This window comes from Halichoeres trimaculatus, unplaced genomic scaffold (assembly GCF_033239565.1).
Source record: "Halichoeres trimaculatus isolate MK-OKI-2021-1 unplaced genomic scaffold, fHalTri1.1 fHalTri1_scaffold_10, whole genome shotgun sequence".
Lineage (NCBI taxonomy): Eukaryota > Metazoa > Chordata > Actinopteri > Labriformes > Labridae > Halichoeres > Halichoeres trimaculatus.
The window spans coordinates 17,130,047-17,149,760 of NW_027437187.1; the positions used below are offsets into that span (position 1 = coordinate 17,130,047).

At 39.0% G+C, this 19,714-nt stretch overlaps 1 protein-coding gene across 1 annotated transcript in view; it reads right to left on the minus strand.

Moving 5' to 3' along the window:
- LOC141796221 (uncharacterized) overlaps positions 1-5,346 on the minus strand; it is a 56,368-nt gene extending 51,022 nt beyond the window's left edge. Inside the window, exons 1-2 of the mRNA XM_074677208.1 lie at positions 4,948-5,346; positions 174-337 (exon numbers count right to left, since the gene is read on the minus strand). Of these exons, the coding sequence (XP_074533309.1) occupies positions 174-337; positions 4,948-5,346 (563 nt within the window). The remainder of the gene's footprint in view (positions 1-173; positions 338-4,947) is intronic.
- Between the last annotated feature and the right edge of the window lie 14,368 nt (positions 5,347-19,714).

Consider the following 19,714-nt stretch of genomic DNA (forward strand, 5'->3'; position numbering starts at 1 on the left):
TAAGTACAGTGAACTGAAGGAAGCAGACATTCATTGTAGTCACTGAAAAGTTTGTTGTTTAGATAACCTTTTTTACAATGCAATTGTACACTTCACATGGTGTAAAACAGTTCAGCAATAGGTCAAACAATTAATAAGACTTTAAATAAGAAATTGATGTTGTGATACTATACATGGGATTTGCATTTCCATTGTCATCAAGACCATCTCCAATACGGATTTCAGCTCCATTAAGCCTGTTGTTGCAGCAGTCTTCTCTGTTGGTGATGGTGACATTGTAAATCTTGAACCTCCTGTCAAGGTCTAGTCTCCACCATGGACCTGTGTCATTATTTGTCTGGGTACAGGATTTTTGCTTCCAGTCACTTGCACGATTTCCATCAACTGCCCTTTGTGGAACAGCTCCAGAAAATATGGAGGACTGTGTCACATTCCCACCTCTTGCAATATTGTCAACTAGATAAGATTTTAAAATATTGCAGTGAACACAGCGTTAAAAGGCAAACATAGGTATACATAAAGAATATATCAATAAATCGTTATCTACCTAGTACCACAAGACTATGAAAACTTTCTCTCTGTGATCTGGGAAATACTTATTCTGTCATTTAAAGAGTTATCCTACCCTTTTGGCCACTTGCCAGTCCCAAGGAAGTTAGCAACACAAAGACCACTGCTGAATTCATTCTGTGGAAACATATTTGCACATTTACTTGAGACACAGATGTAATGACATTTTAACCTTAACAAAAGAAGCAGAACAGTATTCACGTTTGACTGCAATTTCATGAGGTTGATGAAGCTTGAGCTTTCATGAGATGATACAAGAAGTAGTTAGAAAGTATTAAATTTTCGAGAGGATCATCAGAGTTAGATCCAGAGTCACCCCCCATACAGGAGTAACTGGTCCACTTCTCAGTTTAAAGGGTTTGATCCTCAGCCTGCACTTTGGGTCAAGAGATGAGGAAAACCTAATGAGGACTACTTATGTTGGAGAGGAAGAGACACCACTAACTTCTAACAGCTGCATGAGGAAAATGACAGAACAAACCTTGTGTTAATCCCCAGTGTTAGCCACACCTATCAAAAGTTTTAGCAATGAAAGGTAATACTTAGATTGTTAATCCCAGTAATAACATAAATTAGGCAAAAGTAAACTTTTCAAAACCTGCTAAAAAGAAGTAAAACACAAGACTGAAAATGAGGAGAAATAATTCAATAATCATTTGGTAACTTTAAATACAGTTTAAATGAGTCACTGCAAATTTAGCATGGGCAAAGAGCATACAGGATAAATGTATTAATTGAAAAATATAATTTTAAACAGAAAAATCCAACCTAAGAAATCAGTCCTATTTCAGTCCTTTTAATTTGGAGGAGAAGGGAGGGTACTGCTGGCCAGCATTCCTCCTTTTGTGACCACAAGAGAGCCTGGTCTTTGGCCGGTCTCTGGACACATGGAAAGTTCCCTCAGCCTTCTGTGATGCAGCGAGAGCTAAGAAAACCTTGATGTTTAATTCTAGGATAGTGATTTGTAATCTACAACTTAAAATGAGAAGTGGTACGATCAGCTTTGTGTTCCCTTCTAAGCTCTCAAACCCCAACTCCTGTGAAGGGAGCAGTTCATTGCTGAGGTCCGACCTGCAGGGTAAGTCCTTGCAGAATCCTGATAATACTTGGGGTTTTGTTTCATTTTATAGAGAAAATCACGGTTGTAGCTGCCTGAAATCCATCAAGTTTTCCTTAGTTGAGTTCTTATTCGTTAACTCTTTGATTGGATCATTAGTAACTTTGCTGACACTCTTTGATTTGATTATTGGTTGATGTAAAGGATTCATTTCTCTGCCTCTGTGTCAGGTAACACCACAGTTCCGCTTCATAGGACACAGGTCACGCTGAGTCACTCTCTGACCCAACTCCAAACTTCCCCTGAATTTCTCCACCTCACACTCAGATGGCCTTAACATCTTACTGAATTGCATGTCCAGTAAGTGCTTCGAATCATTGATTACTGATTGATTGTTAAAACCAGTGTTTGGAAGTAACATTTATTTTTTGTTTCGTTACCTAACGAAACTACTTTTCTCTGTAACTTCCAATGTAACGCGTTACTTTTGTCATTCTGTAGTGCCGTTATAGTTCTTTTGATTTAAATAGGTGTGTTAGTTGCGTTTGTCTAGCTGTTTGTCAGTTGTTTAACAAACACAGATGGTTTGAGGGCCCAACTTGAGATACATGCAATAATCTAATTAAAAACATTAAGAAAAAAAAAAACAGAAACACTGAAAAGAAAACCACAGGGAAAATGAGAATGAAGGAACGGCAGCAGTTATATACTAGGGCCCGGCTGATACAGTATTCTCGTGATTTGCTATTATTAAGAATTTTGAGGTGCCGATCCAATTTGAACTGGGATTCTTTGATATTTACGATTTTTGCAGCTTTTAGTTTACTTTTTGACACCAGACCATTTGAAAAAGGTTACAGACTATATCAGGAGCCATATTTCCCTATAAAATGCACATCATGTGAGTCAGAGAGAAACATTTTACCGTCTGCTGGAGAAAAGTGGTAACTTGTTTCCAGTCCAGTTTATAAACAAAGACTAAGATGAACAATTTGAATTTTTAAACAAACAATTTTGATATATCAATTTGGGATTTTTTTTTCTCCCAGCCCTACCAAATACACATGGTAAATGAACACGTGTGAGAATTGACATAGGTGAAACTAATGGGTGCCATCAAACAGGAGGAAATACAAGGGCAGGAGGCAAAAGTAATCTAGAAACACAGAAAGCAAGAACTACAAAATAAACAGATAAAACACAAGTGAAAGCATATTACAACAAAAGGCATGGATAATTATGAGCAACAAGACATACAGGAACACATACAAAAATCAAGAAAACCAGGGTGAATCCTTAAACCAAAAATATATTACCATACAAATAATATACACAGACATTGACTTTGATTATTAAAACGATGCAGATAATGTGGGCAGTCCGTTTGTCTTAATATTCTTTTTCCTCAGTATGACCAAGTGTTAGATAATAAAGAGACAAAGCCAATGCATACCTGGAATCACGCAGTCAGTCTGGATACAGTTATCATCTGTGAGTAAGAGCAAGTGTTTTATAGTGTTCTGCAAAGCATGATTGGCAATTGTTTTTGTAAGAAACATTCTGGTGAAGTATATCTTTTTAATGTCCCAGAAAATAAAATGTCACAAGCTTGACATGTTATGGAGTGCACACCCAAAGAGTCAATATTAACTCCATCAGCAGTCAACAAGAAAAAAAAAAATTGTAAAAGTGGTGAAGAATTTGATCACCTGATTAACAGCCAGTTTGAGTTCCAACACTTGTTTTTCAAATTGGCACTGCCCTTGTTTTTTGGGGGGAGTTTATTATAATTTTTGCACATTTAAGTTCCCCTTACCACCTACTTACAACACACTAGTGTTTAACACTAATTATTGTAATTTCTTCCAGTCTTAAGATTTTGTTTTGTTTTGTTTTGTAACCTAATTTTTGTCCCCAAACTTTCACATCACTAGCAATTTTTATTAACCAAGGTTTAAGAATTAGGCACAAACTGCCAAAAGATTAGAAGAATAAATGCTTACTCCCCTGGTTAAAATCAAATAATTGTTTGCCCCAGCAAAATGTGTCCTGGTAACACTTTACGGAAGGCTATTTGATTTTGAAGAGCACCTACAAGAAACAACTTAGAGTAAGGCTACCAGAAATCATGCCAAAGGGTCTTTGGCATGGTTTCCAAAGAGAAGAAGAAGAAGATAAAGAATAAGAAAAAGAATAAGAAGAAGATGATGATGATGGTGATGATGATGATAAAGAAGGAGAAGGAGGAGAAGAAGAAGAAGAAGAAGTAGAAGAAGAAGAAGAAAATAAGGTCTGCAGACACTGTAGGGTCCGCAAAAATATTTTGGCAATTGGTTTTCGCAAGCCCTCGCATACAGTGCAGCTATTAAAGTACATAATGTACAGTACAGTGTTTACGCATTTCAGTGGAATAAACTTCTCTTTACAAAAATTCTGGACACCTTGGTTTATTACTTTTTGCACCAGTCAAAACCAGTATTTGGATTTTCTACAATTCCAAGACCTGTTTTTTGCAGCTTACTTTTGTATAAGAATATTAACTTAAACTGTTTTGCACATTTGTTGATTTAGATCTTTTTGCTTTCTTTTGAAAACCCTGATCTGTTCCGCTTCTTTGTCCCTTCCCCACACCCACATGTATCCTCCCAAAAACACATTCTGGTTCATCCTATCACTCATGATCTCTTCCTCGGTTGACTTTTCCTATCAGCACTTTGTTATATTAAGTCTCCCTCAATATAACTCAAGACATAATGCTTTTCCTTTGTGATCTGTTTTGACAGCAGGGGAGCTTCATGAGAAAAAAAAAAACTGACGTTTAAAACCAACATTGCTACAGCTGACTGAAATTGGGTATTTCCAGCATGTTATGCATGCATGGTAAAAACAACATGAGAGGGCATGGAACCAGACTGTTTGCATTTGCAAGAGAGACAGGCTGTGTACATTAAATGATTTTTATACAGGTCACAGAAAAGGTACACAAGATAAAAAGATAAATTTCCAGATAAACTTGGCAAAGCACTTACAGAGAAAGCAACACCTTAAATTGTGAAGGCTGTCTTCCTTTTTATTGAATAGACCTCCTCTGTGTGCTAGCTGCTTTGAATTTATCATCACCCCTGTACCCCATATGCAAGTTTTTTTCTCTGGCACCCTCTGTCATTTGAGTCTGACAGAGTCTGCAACCCACACAAGTGGCTCAGGTAGTGCAGCTCATTCAGGATGGCACATCAGTGCGAGCTGTGGCAAGAAGGTTTGTTGTGTCTGTCAGTGTAGTGTCCAGAGTATCAAGGCACTACCAAAAGACAGGCCAGTACATCAGGAGACGTGGAGAAGGCCATAAAAGGGCAACGACCCTGGAGCAGGACCACTACCTCTTCCTTTGTGCAAGAAGGAACAGGAAGAGCACTGCCAGAGCCCTGCAAAATGACCTCCAGCAGGCCACAAATGTGCATGTGTCTGTTCAAACGGTCAGAAACAGACTCCATGAGGGTGGTATCAGGGCCCGATGTCCACAGGTGGGGGTTGTGCTTACAGCCCAGCACCGTGCTGGAAGTTTGGCATTTGCCAGAGAACACCAAGATTGTCAAATTCGCCACTGGCACCCTGTGCTCTTCAAAGATGAAAGCAGGTTCACACTGAGCACATGTGGCAGACGTGACAGAGTCTGCAGACCCTGTGGAGAACGTTCTGCTGCCTGCAACATCCTCCAGCATGACCGGTTTGACAGTGGGTCAGTAATGGTGTAAGGTGGCATTTCTTTTGAGGGCCACTCAGCCCTCCATGTGCTTGCCAGAGGTAGCCTGACTGCCATTAGGTACCAAGATGAAATCCACAGACCCCTTGTGAGACCATATGCTGGTGCGGTTGGCCCTGGGTTCCTTCTAATGCAAGACAATTCTAGAGTTCATGTGGCTGGAGTACGTCAGTAGTTCATGCAAAACAAAGGCATTGATGCTATGGACTTGCCCGTTGTTCCCCAGACCTGAATCCAACTGAGCACATCTGGGACATCATGTCTCGCTCCATCAACCACTCCACATTGCACCACAGACTGTCCAGGAGTTGGCAGATATGCTTTAGTCCAGGCCTGGGAGGAGATCCCTCAGGAGACCATCCGCCACCTCACCAGGAACATGCCCAGGCATTGTAGGGAGGTCATACAGGCATGTGAAGGCCACACACACCACTGAGCTTCATTATGACTTGTTTTAAGGACATTACATCAAAGTTGGATCAGCATATAGTGTGTTTTTCCACTTTAGTTTTGAGTGTGACTCCAATTTCAGACCTCCATGGGTTAAAGAGTTTTTGTGTGATTTTGTTGTCAGCACATTTAACTACATAAAGAACAAAGTACTAAATAAGAATATTTCATTCATTAAGATCTGGGATGTGTTATTTTAGTGTTCCCTTTGTTTTTTTGAGCAGTGTATTATGCAGCAACCAGAGCTTATCTTCATATCAGTCGCAATAGTCTGCAAAGTCACAGGTATCCTGCATCACCTAGCTGCCTTGGATGTTTTTACACAACTTATTTTTATTTATTTATTAATTTTCATTTTAAGATGAAACTCAGTGTAGGGAGATGTGCACCACACCTTTGAGGGTTGCCAGCTTGGCTGGAGTTAAGGGAGGCTTTGGTTCACTCTTTTTTGTGGGGCACTCCTTCCCAGGCACACTTCTACCCTTCAAGTTCCCTGTGCCCTATACGGATACTGCCAGTTCTTTGACAAAGAGTGACTCCTTTGGTGTTGGGTGGATTTTTCTCCCTACTTTCACTCTGAGCCAGATGTCCTCTCCAATGTCGTTCTTGAAAAAGTAAAATTTTTACACATTATTTCAAAATGATTAGTCTCAGAACACAATCTGTGAACACAACAAATTAATCTGCAACCAAAGCCTGAAATAAAGAAATATTTTAAGTATTAAGGCTTTGTACACTAAAAGTCTTCTCAAAAGGCTGACTGGAGAACTGAGAGCTTAAATAGAGCTATTAATGGACTTCAATTTGTTAGGAGACTGAAGAGGTGATTCCAAACAAATGGTAGTATGATTCTGTGTCAACTAGGTGTGTTAGCTAAGCTAATATTTTATATTTTTATGATGTCATTTATGACATTATTTTTTAGACCATATTCTCAGTAAATGTTCATACTTATATTCAATTTCACATTGCACGTCTGCTTATATCTTGTACTTTCTTATATCTTATATTTTTATATGATTGTACTTTCTTTTTAAGCACTTTTTGAATGGGAGAGGCTCGAAGGAAAAGCAATTTCCCCTTGGGGATCAATTAAGTATTTCTAATTCTGCTCTGGTATATAAAAATAAAGTTGCTAATGTTTTGGAGATTTACTGGCGCATCGTGGTCAGATTGCTGAGCACAAACTACATGTTTGTTTACACAATTGCAACTACATTACTGCGACTTATTTAATAATTGCTTCAGTCAAGTCAAGATTACCTTGTTGCTTTCTTTTCAGCCATGATTTGCATTAGACTATTTTCCAGTCATCCCCCTCTGCCACCTCAATGGCTTTCTATAAGAATGAGAAGAAAAAAAACAAGCCAAACCTCATCCTAAAGTTATTAGAAAGGTACACTACATGACAAAACAGTGAAAAACCTTGAGTAGCAGAGTAGCATTGATGTTAAAGAGTAAACATAAGGCAAATTCAAGAATATGATACCTTCTTTTGTGTAAAAATGAACACACTGCTTAGAACATTTAAGGAAAAATTATGTGCTTAAAATGCTAAGAAAAGTGTCTTCTGTGGATAAAGATGTGCCACGCCATCAACTCAACATGAATAAAATGAATGAGATGTCTACATCTGTTGTAAGGTAAGCTGACATCATTTCTGAGGCAACATATTGCCATTTTGGTGGAAACAATACAAAGTTATCTTTAACACTAAAACAGTCACTGCAGTCCAAAGGACACTTTGGGATTTTTCTTTAGCACTAGCTAAAGTTAGCCTTGCTTTAACTCCTAGCTGCGTTGTTCATCAAGTCTATTTGTTTGATGGGAGTTTATTGGCCTGTTTTGTTCTACTTTTTGTTCTGTGGTGATGGTACATCATTGGTTACGTTTATATGTAGCCAAGGTCAATACTCCAGTTTCTAAGACATTCAGAAAAACCCATTTACATGCCTGAGCAATCCAAGTAATTCCTTTTTACATGGTACACTGATCAAAACAACAATGCATAGAAAACATCTAGATGCATGGAACACGTCATGATGCAATGCACATCATCGTCGCCTTGTCTTGCTGTACATACTGGCAGGCAATCCAACCATCATAACCAGTTTACCAGTCAGGGTTTGCTGGTCAGTCCATCTAGCCAATTGGCTAACCAGCTTGACCAGCAAACAACAGTTTAGCCCAGCTGGGTGACCAGCCATACCAAGCTGGCCAACTATACTGAGAGACCAGCAAGCCCTGCCTGACAAGCTTGCCCAGCTGGGGTAAACCACCTATTTCCAACCTAATACCAGCTGAGACCAGCTAAAACCAGCAATCATCTTTAGCTGATCAATACTGTTTTTTTTTCAGCAGGGAAGCTGAAAGAAACATTGTTTGACTGTAATCAGTGTTCACTAAAACTCTGATACACAGATGAAACACAGACATGTTTGCCCACGAATCTGTGCCACAGTAAGCATTTCACCTTTGAAAGCCTAAATTTCCAAACAAGACAGTATGACTGTTGTTCTTGTTATTTTAAACTGTACAAAAACAGGGGGATAAAGGATTCAGTGAAAGCTAGACCACATTATGGAATCTCTAAAAACTGGTAAATGGTAGCCGACCCTGCTGTCAAACAGGTGTACACTCTAAATCAGTCAGTGCATTGTGTCCCCAACCATACTTGCAGAAAAGAAAGGCTGCTATCTCTCTGAGATGTACCCCCTTAACAGTGAGAGACTGTTTCACTCAGTTTGTGCAAAAAGGCTTTTGGGGAGGTCAGCCTTAGGGAAAACTCAAACATCATCACATTTCTGTCTCAGTGCGTGAATTTATTCAAGCACTGGTGTTGTGGGAGCATGAAAGGCATGTTGTGTAAACAAACACACCAACAGTATTGTTCAGTCCTGACTGCTGCTCCATTTACTCTTTGATTCCAAAGCACGTATGAGTGCCAGGTTCTGTCTGCACCACAGTTTGGCTCCAATCGACAGTGCGCCTCATACCCTGCTGGCTTTCCGAAGAGTGACGCAGCCCTGGGCAGCTAGATATGTGAGATCACAAGATCACTCGAGAACTGCTGGATCATGCCAAAAAAATGAAATACCAACTATGTTTAAACAGAACGATAATATGACAGCAGGTTACCCTGTCTTTTTATGGCTGATCTGCTGTTCATTTAGATATTCTTCTGGGCTTTCTTTGCTTCTACTGTGGGCAAGCACCACTTGATTATTTCAGTCATCAATATTTTTCCCCAGACCTCTATCTGGGTGTCCCCTTCAAAATATTGTATCTGTGCTGAACAGGACTACTGGACCTCATCAAACTTGCTCTCCTAACTGCTTTAAGTACCTCAGGTTTCCTCTGAACTCGGAAAGGCTGCCTTTACTTTTTGTGCTACAAATATACGGCATTGCCAACACTTGACTCTCAAGATAAGCACTTGTGTTTTCGTTGAGCATTGCTCATTCTGGGTTAATTGGGGTTTGTTTTAGCTGTATATTGACACAATCATCAGGCCTCATAAAAAGTAACAAGGAAATGCACAAGTTAAATATTTCATTCATATAATAAATAGAGAACATTCCACTTCTACGTAGATTGTCATTCATCCAGTTCATGGTTATTCTAAGGACTCAAAATCAAGGCAACTGGACTGCATAGAGTCACTTCTAATCCAAGGAATTGATAAAGCTTCTTGATTGAGAGTTGAAATGCCTTCCCAAACTCTGCACAGTTGAGTTGCCTTGATATCGTCTTGGGAAGTCTCACAAACAGACCCTCATATAACTTCACACTGTTTGCACTTAAACTCCTTTTTTGGAGATATAGGCTTTAGCACTCTTAGCCTCTTGCACCTGAAGGCAGACCATAAGTGTCTGCTCAGCCCTCTCCCTTCTAGTGTTTGCTGCTGATTTATTTGGCAAGTGAAAAGCCCAGCCAGGTGACTTAATGAAAGATGGGGCCTTGAATCCAATTTGTCTCCCATGTGGTTAGAGAGCACCCTTGTAATGTGCGCTGTCTTCGGGCTGAACTGAACAGGAATTAACCTTTCCTCCCTTTCTTCTGTCTCAGTACTTAAAAATATTGTTGTACTCTTTCTCACTATCTTTTCACTCTGGGATGATCAGGACTCTGAGCCATCCTGTGAACAGGTCTAATGAAATCTTTTTTTTTACTGTGTCAGAGTTTTGACCATTAGACATAGGTTCTTTCTTTCTCTTTTTTTTTTATCTTTTTGACATTGATCACCTTTACCATCAGTTCAATGCTCTTCAGCCGCCATACATCAATGGGCTGTACTTTTACTGCAAAACATCCCTAAAAACTTTTACAAGTTGCTTTCTTGGTTTATCTTAAATCAAATCTGAACCTTTTTACAATCAGCATCAATATTTTGATTCAAAAAGTGTAAAAGTAAAAAACTAAAAGCAAATAAATAAGAAGCACTGACAACAAGATTTTCCCAAAACATGAATTTGCATTCCTTACACTAATTTAGCAATGGCATACATTTTTAGAGTTGAGCTTGTCTGCCAAAATGCTGTCTAAATGGTGATGCTGTGAGCAGCAACCACATTATCTGCAATGTGTATATTTGTGGAGCAACACGTAATTTTCACATCATATGATGTTCCTGTAAACTCTGACTGACTCAGGTAAAAAGGGGAGAATGTTGTCAAAGAAGGGAAGCTCATGAAGATTTTAACTCTGTTTATAGAGCATATTCCTTACCTCTTAATAGGAAAGTATCCTTTGTGGATGTTCATTTCAGAGGCTGCAGAGTGTTTTTAAGGACAGAAGTACTTAGCAGTCACTATCAAACTCGATCTGTCTGTGTGCTGATCTTTCTGAAAACAGATGCTCTCGCGTCGAGACTCTAAAAGCACGGCTGGAGCATTTTTGCACAATTTCAAAGCAAATCAGCGAGCCAATGAGTAAGTGGTTTAGCAATCATGGTGACGTTAATGGAACCTGATATGCCCGGCTGTGCTGAGAAGACCAGTATGCCCATGCTGCAAGGCTGACTTATGTCGGAAAACAAATTTTATTTGAAAGCAAGGCATTTTCCATGTCAACACTGTAAGCCTTGATGTCATGCTGTCATAACAGCAGCATTTTGAAGCTGTGCTGCACCTTATGGTGCTTTGAAATTAGTTTCAACTTAGAAACATGGTAGATAAAATGCATTTCCTTGCACTCCAGGTTCTCGTTTTATAGATACCAGGGTGAGAGGAAAAGTTTAAAGTTATAGGGTACAGTTACTCTCTCTGTAAAGCCTCTTTGAGACATAGTTAAATATCTCACCAGTCACTCAGCCAGTAGTCAGTTAGCTTGTAATGAGTCACAACACTGACTGAAACCAAAGTAAAATTCTGAACAGGCATTGTTTTGTTTGTTGACTAGTTATGGAACCCCAAGTTTGATGTTTGTGGACGCGTTTGTCGAGGGCTGCCTTGTCTCGAGCAACCATTTTTCCTCATAACCTGTATAAACCTCAACAGGTTTGTTTTTATCTATTAGACAAACATTTTTTGGGTCTGTCTTTACAGCTCTCATTCAATGAAATAATTGTCTTTTTGCAGATTTTTCACAATACCATTTTGTCACCCTGTTAGGTTTTCCATCAAGTCCTAGCATTAAGCAATGCTAGGACATAAGCTTTTGCTTGCACAAGCACTGTCAGCAAAATGCACCCTTATTTAGTGTGTTTAGACTGTATTTTGGTCTAATAAAGTGTTTTTAACTCCAGCTATAACATTGACCTCATGCCAAAAGTTTTTCTCAAAAGGAAAGTAAATCACTAAAAGAAACAAAAGTAGTATTTTGCTCAATTTTAAAATTGTTGCAGGACTTCTCAAAATGTCATTTTGTTTTTTTTTCACCTGCTGCATTTCTCCATTCCTGGTATCACTCCCCTTCCCACACTGAATATCAGGTATTTGATATTGTTGCTGCACTCTGTGAATTACTGGGCTTATGTGAGCAGATGGCAACATTATAAGGTTATTATCTGAGAACAAAAGGCTAATTAAGCCTATGAGTGATGCAGAAAAAAACGATGGAGGGGATAAAAAGAAGCCTTGCCCTGTGATTTCTGAATTCAAAAGGGGAATGGGTTTTTGGCCATGTGGAATATAAAACAGAATTAGACCCATGAGTCATTAACGACCTCCTGAGTTTTTTAATTTTGCCAGGTTTGTGGTTCCAACAGAACTGCCAGAATGAAGAATGAGGTCTGCTGGACATGCTAAAGGAAAGGGCATCATTGACATTTACATCACTCTCTTCAGGTAATGACTCGGGGGATGATGTTTCACAGTCTGTAAGCATATGTGTGTTCGCCCATCACATCTGCCTGTGTTTGACAAAAATATGAAACTCTCATTTGTTGCAGAAATAAAGCCCAACATGTTCCTCCTGCATTTACAAATACTCTTTTTTATTATCACACTGAAGTTTTTTCATCCTTTTTCCACTTGTTTGGTACTAAAATAAGCATCCTTAGAGTAAGTATTTAGGCCTACTAGTGGTGATTGTATTTAATGTTTCTTTCCTCCACATTATAGTGGATTAAAATTGAAATCCTGTCCTCTAAAGTATATAAGCTGCTGCCTATTGTCGGTTTTCTGCTCATTCTGCTAATCCCTGGTTGACAGCTTCTGCTTGCAAAGACCTTGTGTGTGGGTCTCTTTCTCTCTCTCTCGCTGTCTCTCGCCTGAACAAATGCATCCCACTCCATATTTTTTCTCTCCCAAATTGCTGCTAATTTTCATACCCGACACAGACAGAAATGTGGAATGTTAAAAATAAGTATAAAGGCTCGGGTACATTACTCACATATTGAAAATTCATGTATGCTAATTTCCCCTTATTTTCTATTTTCAAACATAGACCTTTCTTTGATATCTCAGACATGCCACCACACTTTGCTCAGTAAAATCCACTGAAGAATCCAGCAGGGAAGAATCAGTGTGTAAGAACAGGGGTGAAATTGGCCATGGTTTTGCTGACTAATTACTATGAGAATGCCGTGGCCTCCTCCTTCTGTAATTCTGTCTCATGAAAAATGGATGAAACCAAGGTCATGTCAGGAGAAGGAGCTCACGTTCTGCTCCATGTTGGCAGACACTGGCGAAGGGTTTCGCTGCAATTTAAACTGCGACTGATAGAATGCTTTAACCTTGACCTGAGCTTCACATCATCTAATCATGCCTGACTGGTACTCGGCCTGACTCAACCATCAGTTACTTAGGATAGTCATGTGGGACCATGTAAGCCCACACAAAGATTTAAATTCAAACACACTGTCATCATTTATCATTAATGACCACATGAAGGATGTCAGTGGAGTTTGCTTTGGGTACGCCATGATAGCTAATCTTAATATCACACACGTATGGACAGTTGAGTCAAACAGAGTGAGATTAAGTGTGACATTCACACAGTAACTGTTAAAGGACCCGTGTGAGGGAGCAAGCTCTGATTCTGCATAATTCAACTCCTGCCCATTACCTTTTACTTCCGCACTGCAAAAACTGAAATCATTGTAAGCGTGTATGTTTTATTTTTGGTTAAATAAATAAATAAGTCTAATTAGACTTAACACGAGCCACATATGCCTTAGAAGTAAAAAAAAAAAAAAAGTGGTTCAGGATATTAAAAGACAAAAATCATGCCTGAATTAACAATGAAGTAAGAACACTTTTAAATCTGACATAACAACAATATCTTTATACAAAAACTAAACAAGTACATTTTTCTACCCCATTGGAAACTTTTTTTTCACTCTTTACATGTAAATCAGGCATATTTTTTGTCTTTTAATTTCTTGAAACAAGATTTTTTTTTCAGGACTCATCAGGTGAATGTGGCTCATAATAATTCTAATAAGACATTTTTTTACTAAAAAATAAACGTAAACATTTATTTACATTCCAGCTTTTGCAGTGAAAGCTAAAAACCATTGTTCTGGGTGTCTGTTCCGAACTACAGAGGGTAAATGTGGTACAGTGGAGGGGACCTTCTTTTACCAAGGATTTTAATATCTGCTTGTGTCGTATGAAATACAAAAAGCACAATCAGAACCCAGACAGACAATAGACATAGATACTTCCAAACATACTACCAAAAGGAAAGCTCCACAATCATCTCATGGACACTTAGATGTTTTATTGCATCCATAGAAACAAGAACAATTTCTTCAGTCACATAGTCACTGCAGAAATAAGGCTTCTTCTTAATCAAACCATGCACTTACAGCAAACTGTAATTAATGGATAATCATGTCTTTAAATCTACATGTGTTCAGCTGTGAAGCTATCTGGTTCACCTATTAACTTTTTTTCTCTCTTAGGTGGATTTGTAGTATGTTTTTCAGGACCCAACATTTAAACTCGTCATGTTGCCAGGAATCAGGTTTGTCTTTCACAGCTTTGAATTCATTTGCCACAGCTGTGTGTCTTCTTTTTTCTCAGCCAGCTTGCTTAGCTGTAATTTCTCTTCAGCCATGTTTCCCAAAACACAACTGAGCATCTGCCTGAAAACATATAAGTTGCTTTAAATAAGTATTTCAAATTGGACCAATGCAGTTGTCTTCTGAGAAGACATGAAATAACCAGGACTCATATGGGAGACTCTGTAGAGCCCAGTATGTAACAACCAAAAATATAATTTAAAAATGTTATAAAGACTGTAATTTGATAATTGGTCACTAATGTAACACAAGTGTTCAGCTGAAAATATAATATGAAAAAGTAATAAAACTCAAAATGTAACAAGTTCTTACATTTTGGGTGAAAAGTTATTACATTCCAGGTTTTATTACTTTTTCTTATTAAATTTTGGGCTGAACACTTTTCTTACATTTTGGATCAGTTACTACATTTCGGGTTTTATTGCACCTTTTTGTTATATTTTGGGCTCTAAGAGGCCCAAAACCTGCCTGGCTGTCTTGTTGTGTAAACTCTGCTTAAAAGAACACAAACATATGCAGACTCATATGTAATATCATTACACATCTCTCTCCCCAGGATTTGAACTTTTGTTTTCTCTCTTTGCTCTGACTGTCTCTGTTTCTTTTTCTGTCTTTTCCTAGAGAAAGGGGAGTTGTGTTTACTTGAATATAATTAAGTTGATTGAAGGATTCTATGTCTGAGTGCTTTTTTAGCCAAAAGTGCTCAGACTGTTCACAGAGGTTATAGTCCTTGGTGCAGGCCATGACCTGCAACACTTGGCTGAATCTCATCTCCATTCTCTCCCTCTCTTCACATTTCCCCTCCTTTGTCAGCTGTCTTTGGAAATAAAGAGAAAATGGCCTAACAAAGATGGAGTGCAAGGTTCTGTGAGACACAGCGATATACACACTTTCACAACACCTGGTGTGTCATACAAAAGCGCAGACATGCCAGACACATCGCTTTGTTGTCGAACAACAGACAAGGACATATGAAAATAATTGGTCATGTCTCTGAACTGACACATACACCAGTCGCTGAGAAAGAGGGAGCTACAGAGGTGGAGGTTTTTGAATCACTTCAGAAGTTTGTGATAAAGGCTGTTTCACCACAGGTTGATTACCTCAGAATGCAGCCAATAGTGATGACCTGCAGACTCTTCTGGTATATTCAGTTTCTGCCAATATCTTGTGCAGAGGCACAGATTCGCTGAGAAGAACAGTAAACATTTAGAGAGGAACCCAGGAAAAATTGCCTTGTTTTATGAAATAGAAACAAAAATACAATTGGGCATATGTGTGGCTCCTATTCCTGCAGTTTAATTGCTCTTTGTGTCAGTGTAGCAACATTTATGGATTCTAAATAAAACTGTTTTCAAATAGAATAGAATGGAATATACTCTATTAATACCCGAGAGGAAATTCAGGAGTCACAGCAGCATTTAAGAAAACAAAAGTAAGAAAGTGTAGAGAAAGTGCGAAAAGGTCCACAGGAAAATAGATGACGACATCCGTCCACCACTCTCCAGCCCAGCCAGTCTCCACCTCCACAGGGTCCAGGACTGAGCCTCCCCAGCAGTCTGTTCAGTCTGTCTCCTGGATCCTGTCTGCTCACAGCAGGCAAAGCTCCTCCAATGTGGCACCGGCGTCTGATGTAAGCACCGTCAGCATTAAGCACGGCTAGCTCGTCCATCCCACCGGAAATAGATCCCACGTTCCCAACGATGGATGGAAGGACAGGTCCACGTCGTCACCTCCCAGCTCCCACCCGAGAACCAGCACGTCGTCCTCACCTCCCCCTCCTCACCTTGAGGGAAATCATCAATCCTTACACTAGTTAGCATTGACATGCTACAGGTTGCTAACAGCTGAGTTCACATGTAAACAATGCAGCCATGAATACTTGTAGGATCTCCAGACAAACACAGGAGAAAAGTAGTAAAAATATCGCTGAAGCCACAAAAAGTTTGGTGTCCATGACCAACTGACAAAAATCTTACTTGTATACATAGGACACTTAAGAAAACTATGTTTTGTTTGATACTTAATTCTTGACACAACCTGCAAATTTATTGAAGCTGCTTTTCTGCATGGCTTTTTTTCTTTCAAGGACAAGTTAATTGACAAGCAGGAAACAGAGCTACTTACACAATATATTGCTGAAAGAGCAGCAGGGAAAATGTAGCAGTCTCATAAAAAGAAATACGGACAAAGCCCATACACTGCCTATTGTATTTCAGCCATTGACTCTAGACACCACAATATTATGGTATTTCTAAGGTACTGTCTTCAGTGTTATGGATAATGTTTCTGTTCTATTTTGTTTAACATCCAATATTGGTCTGATCACCTCTTCAACAGCTGTATTTCTATTACACCTAGAACCGTGCAAAACCTCAGTATTGCAATGAAAATAAAAATGGTAATGGAAACACCAAATTTTTTAAAAAAGGAAACACTCAAATTTTAATGAAAAGTTTTTACGCTTTCATCAGGAGGTTTCTCAGAACTTTGGACATTGACGTTTTTTTGCGGCAAGGCAAAGGAAACACCTTTTTCGCAAAAGATGTCACCAGAGGTAAATAACAACGCACATCCCTCACCTCCTCATATATATATATATATATATATATATATATATATATATATATATATATAGCACAGCTACCAGGAATGTTTTAATGTGTTAAATTCTCACAATAAATGCCTGGTTTCCAACTGTGAATACCCTCCCCAATGGGGCCCGTAATCACAGGTTCTTACCCAATTGCGCCGGCTGTGTTTCTTGATCTTGAACTGAGTAAAATATTGCTGTTCGCTTCAATAAATGCCACTGCACACAGATTCTCTCTGCACACCGTTGTGCACAGTTGCTGCTCTGATCAAAGAGGAGAGAGGTTCGTGGAAATTGCCCATTTATAGACCTGTTATTTTGCATGGTTGAATATGTTTTTTAGAAAACACATGGAAACAAACATTTCAGGTCTTCAAAAGGGCTCATATGTGCAAGGTTTTAAGCTGATATTACAAAAGTGCTTAAGCAAACGGTAGCTTAAAGGAGCTGTAAATCTGCCAAGATTTCATTCAGTCTCGAGTAGCTCTCCTGGATTAATGGATTCCACTGAATCTGTTCATGACCAGCCTTATAATGAAAAGCCTTTAACTAATGTTGTTCTTCTATTCACATGGGAGGCTGAGTGTGACAGTGGAGAGCTGTTCCCTGAGCACTTTTTAAACCCAGCGGCAATGGGGAAGACATTTTCCTTTTTTTTTTTTTTTTCTTTTTTTCAGCGTACGTTAAACAGGCCAGAGATTCATATGGGGCTGCTTTGCACGTGAGGATAATCGCTATACAGGAGAAACCAGTTGAGTATTCATTGCTGCAATCACCTTTGGGAGATGGTAAATGTAAAGATCTGATGCTTATAAGGCCTGTGAGCTTTAGATCTGATCACTTGCCACAGGCTGGGGTTCTATGTACTCACGGCCACACAGAAAAAATTACCTTTCATCACTTCTTTCAGCCTCCCTGAAAGCCACAGATGATACCAAGTATTGACCCTGGAGCCTTGTCTCTTCTTTCCATCCACGCAGAAAGGACTATTATAATGCAGGAGCTTTTTCTTCCCCCTCAGACACAAACTCAAGCATTACTAAAACACTTGCCCGATTTGCAAATGCATTATGATAATGAAGTGAGGATTTGTGATAAAACAAAATAGCGCTCAACCCTTGCTCATTGTACAGAAGGGGAAAACATGTGGTCAAGTGCAAATGGAATATGAGAGTTAATAATTTAGCACAGTTAATTATGACCTTTCCTGCAGTTGCCACATAAATCCATAGCAATTGGTTGCAGAAGGGATGGCAGCTATTGTATCAAACAGGATTTTTGAGGGATTTTGTTCACATGACTCACCCCTGTCGCCTTTTGGCATTTGAACTTCAAAAGGTTCCATTTTCAGGAAATCTTTTAACGTTTGGAGGCATTTTACTACTCTCTAAGATCACAAGACAGTGGAAGAGTAGAGGGTAAAACAAGGACCTGAAATCACTATTCATGAATGATTTGTCATCACATAGAATCTGTGATTCCCCATATTCACATGTCTCACAAATGTGTGGGAATTAAACCTTAAAGAGACTTGAATTCCTTCATGTTTAGTCGCTTTTAAGATTTCATGCATGCCTTTTCACATCCTATTCTGTACGAGCCTGCCAAGTGTTAATATGAAAAAAAAAAAAAAAATCCTCTTCCTTTTGTTGCAGGCTTTGCTGCCTCTCAAAGAAGATTCTGGCTCAAAGTGGGGCCCTGAATTGGATTATCTTAAATACTATGTTGCATTATTGATTTACTCATCCTTTCCATTAGCACTTAAGTGAAAGAGAGGAGTTCATACACTTTGCCAAGTTTATTTGGTGAGAAAGATTTGGGAGCGAGGCTATAGTTCATAACACAAAATTAATCTTATCATTTGGCAGACTGCGCCGCTTTGAATCAAAACAACCTACTAATGTAATATTACAACTTAAGTAGATGATTTATACATTACACAAGTTTTGAATTATGGAGTCTCTACGATCAGCTTGCATCAACCTGCCGTGCACCAACATTAATGCACAACTCTGAAGTAACTGTATTATAGATAAGCCTCTCTATGTTTAATAATCACTCTCACAGGAGATTTCTTGTGCTATTAATCTTTGTTTACTGTCACTTTCCTCTGCTTTCAACTTCACTGTATGTGAGCTGTTCTCATCTAAGATGGCCAGTATGTTACAAAATGTTTCTTACTGTAAAAAAGATAAAATGTTTTTGTTGTTTTTTTGGTTGTTCTTTTTTTTCCAGTAAAACCCCACTGGGTTCCTCACACAGCCTCAGAACGAGTATGTATGGTTTAAGCTACACCATGGTACTTGTGCTTTTACAGATGACAAGCGCTCAGTCAAGAAAAACTACATTCCTGCCTTTACTGACAAGTTTAATATAGCCTGCTACACGACTCCTTAAGTTTCAAAACTTGTAGACAATTGGGCCACAAGAACTAGCCCACCACTGAGGTTATCAAGTGGGTACCTCCTTCCCCTGGTGTTTTTTAAGTTCAGCCCACAAAACCGTGGAGGCTTAGTATATCTGGTGTCCAGGAGCAACCCCCCTCCATGCTAGCTCACTATCCATCATATTTACTGTCAGAACACCCCGATTAACAGCCCAAGCCAATCAACAGATCCAGGTTCCATTTATGCAAACTCCAAGAAGTAACAACACTGTTACCTCCTAGCATAGCACATGGCCGTTTGCCTCTCTTCCCAAGAGTCTGACATGACAATGACAGGGCCACTGAAATCCCACACTCTGTGGTTTTGTACCTATCGCTCATTTTCAGCCAACCCTCACAACTAACTTCTCAAGAAGTACTGATCATTG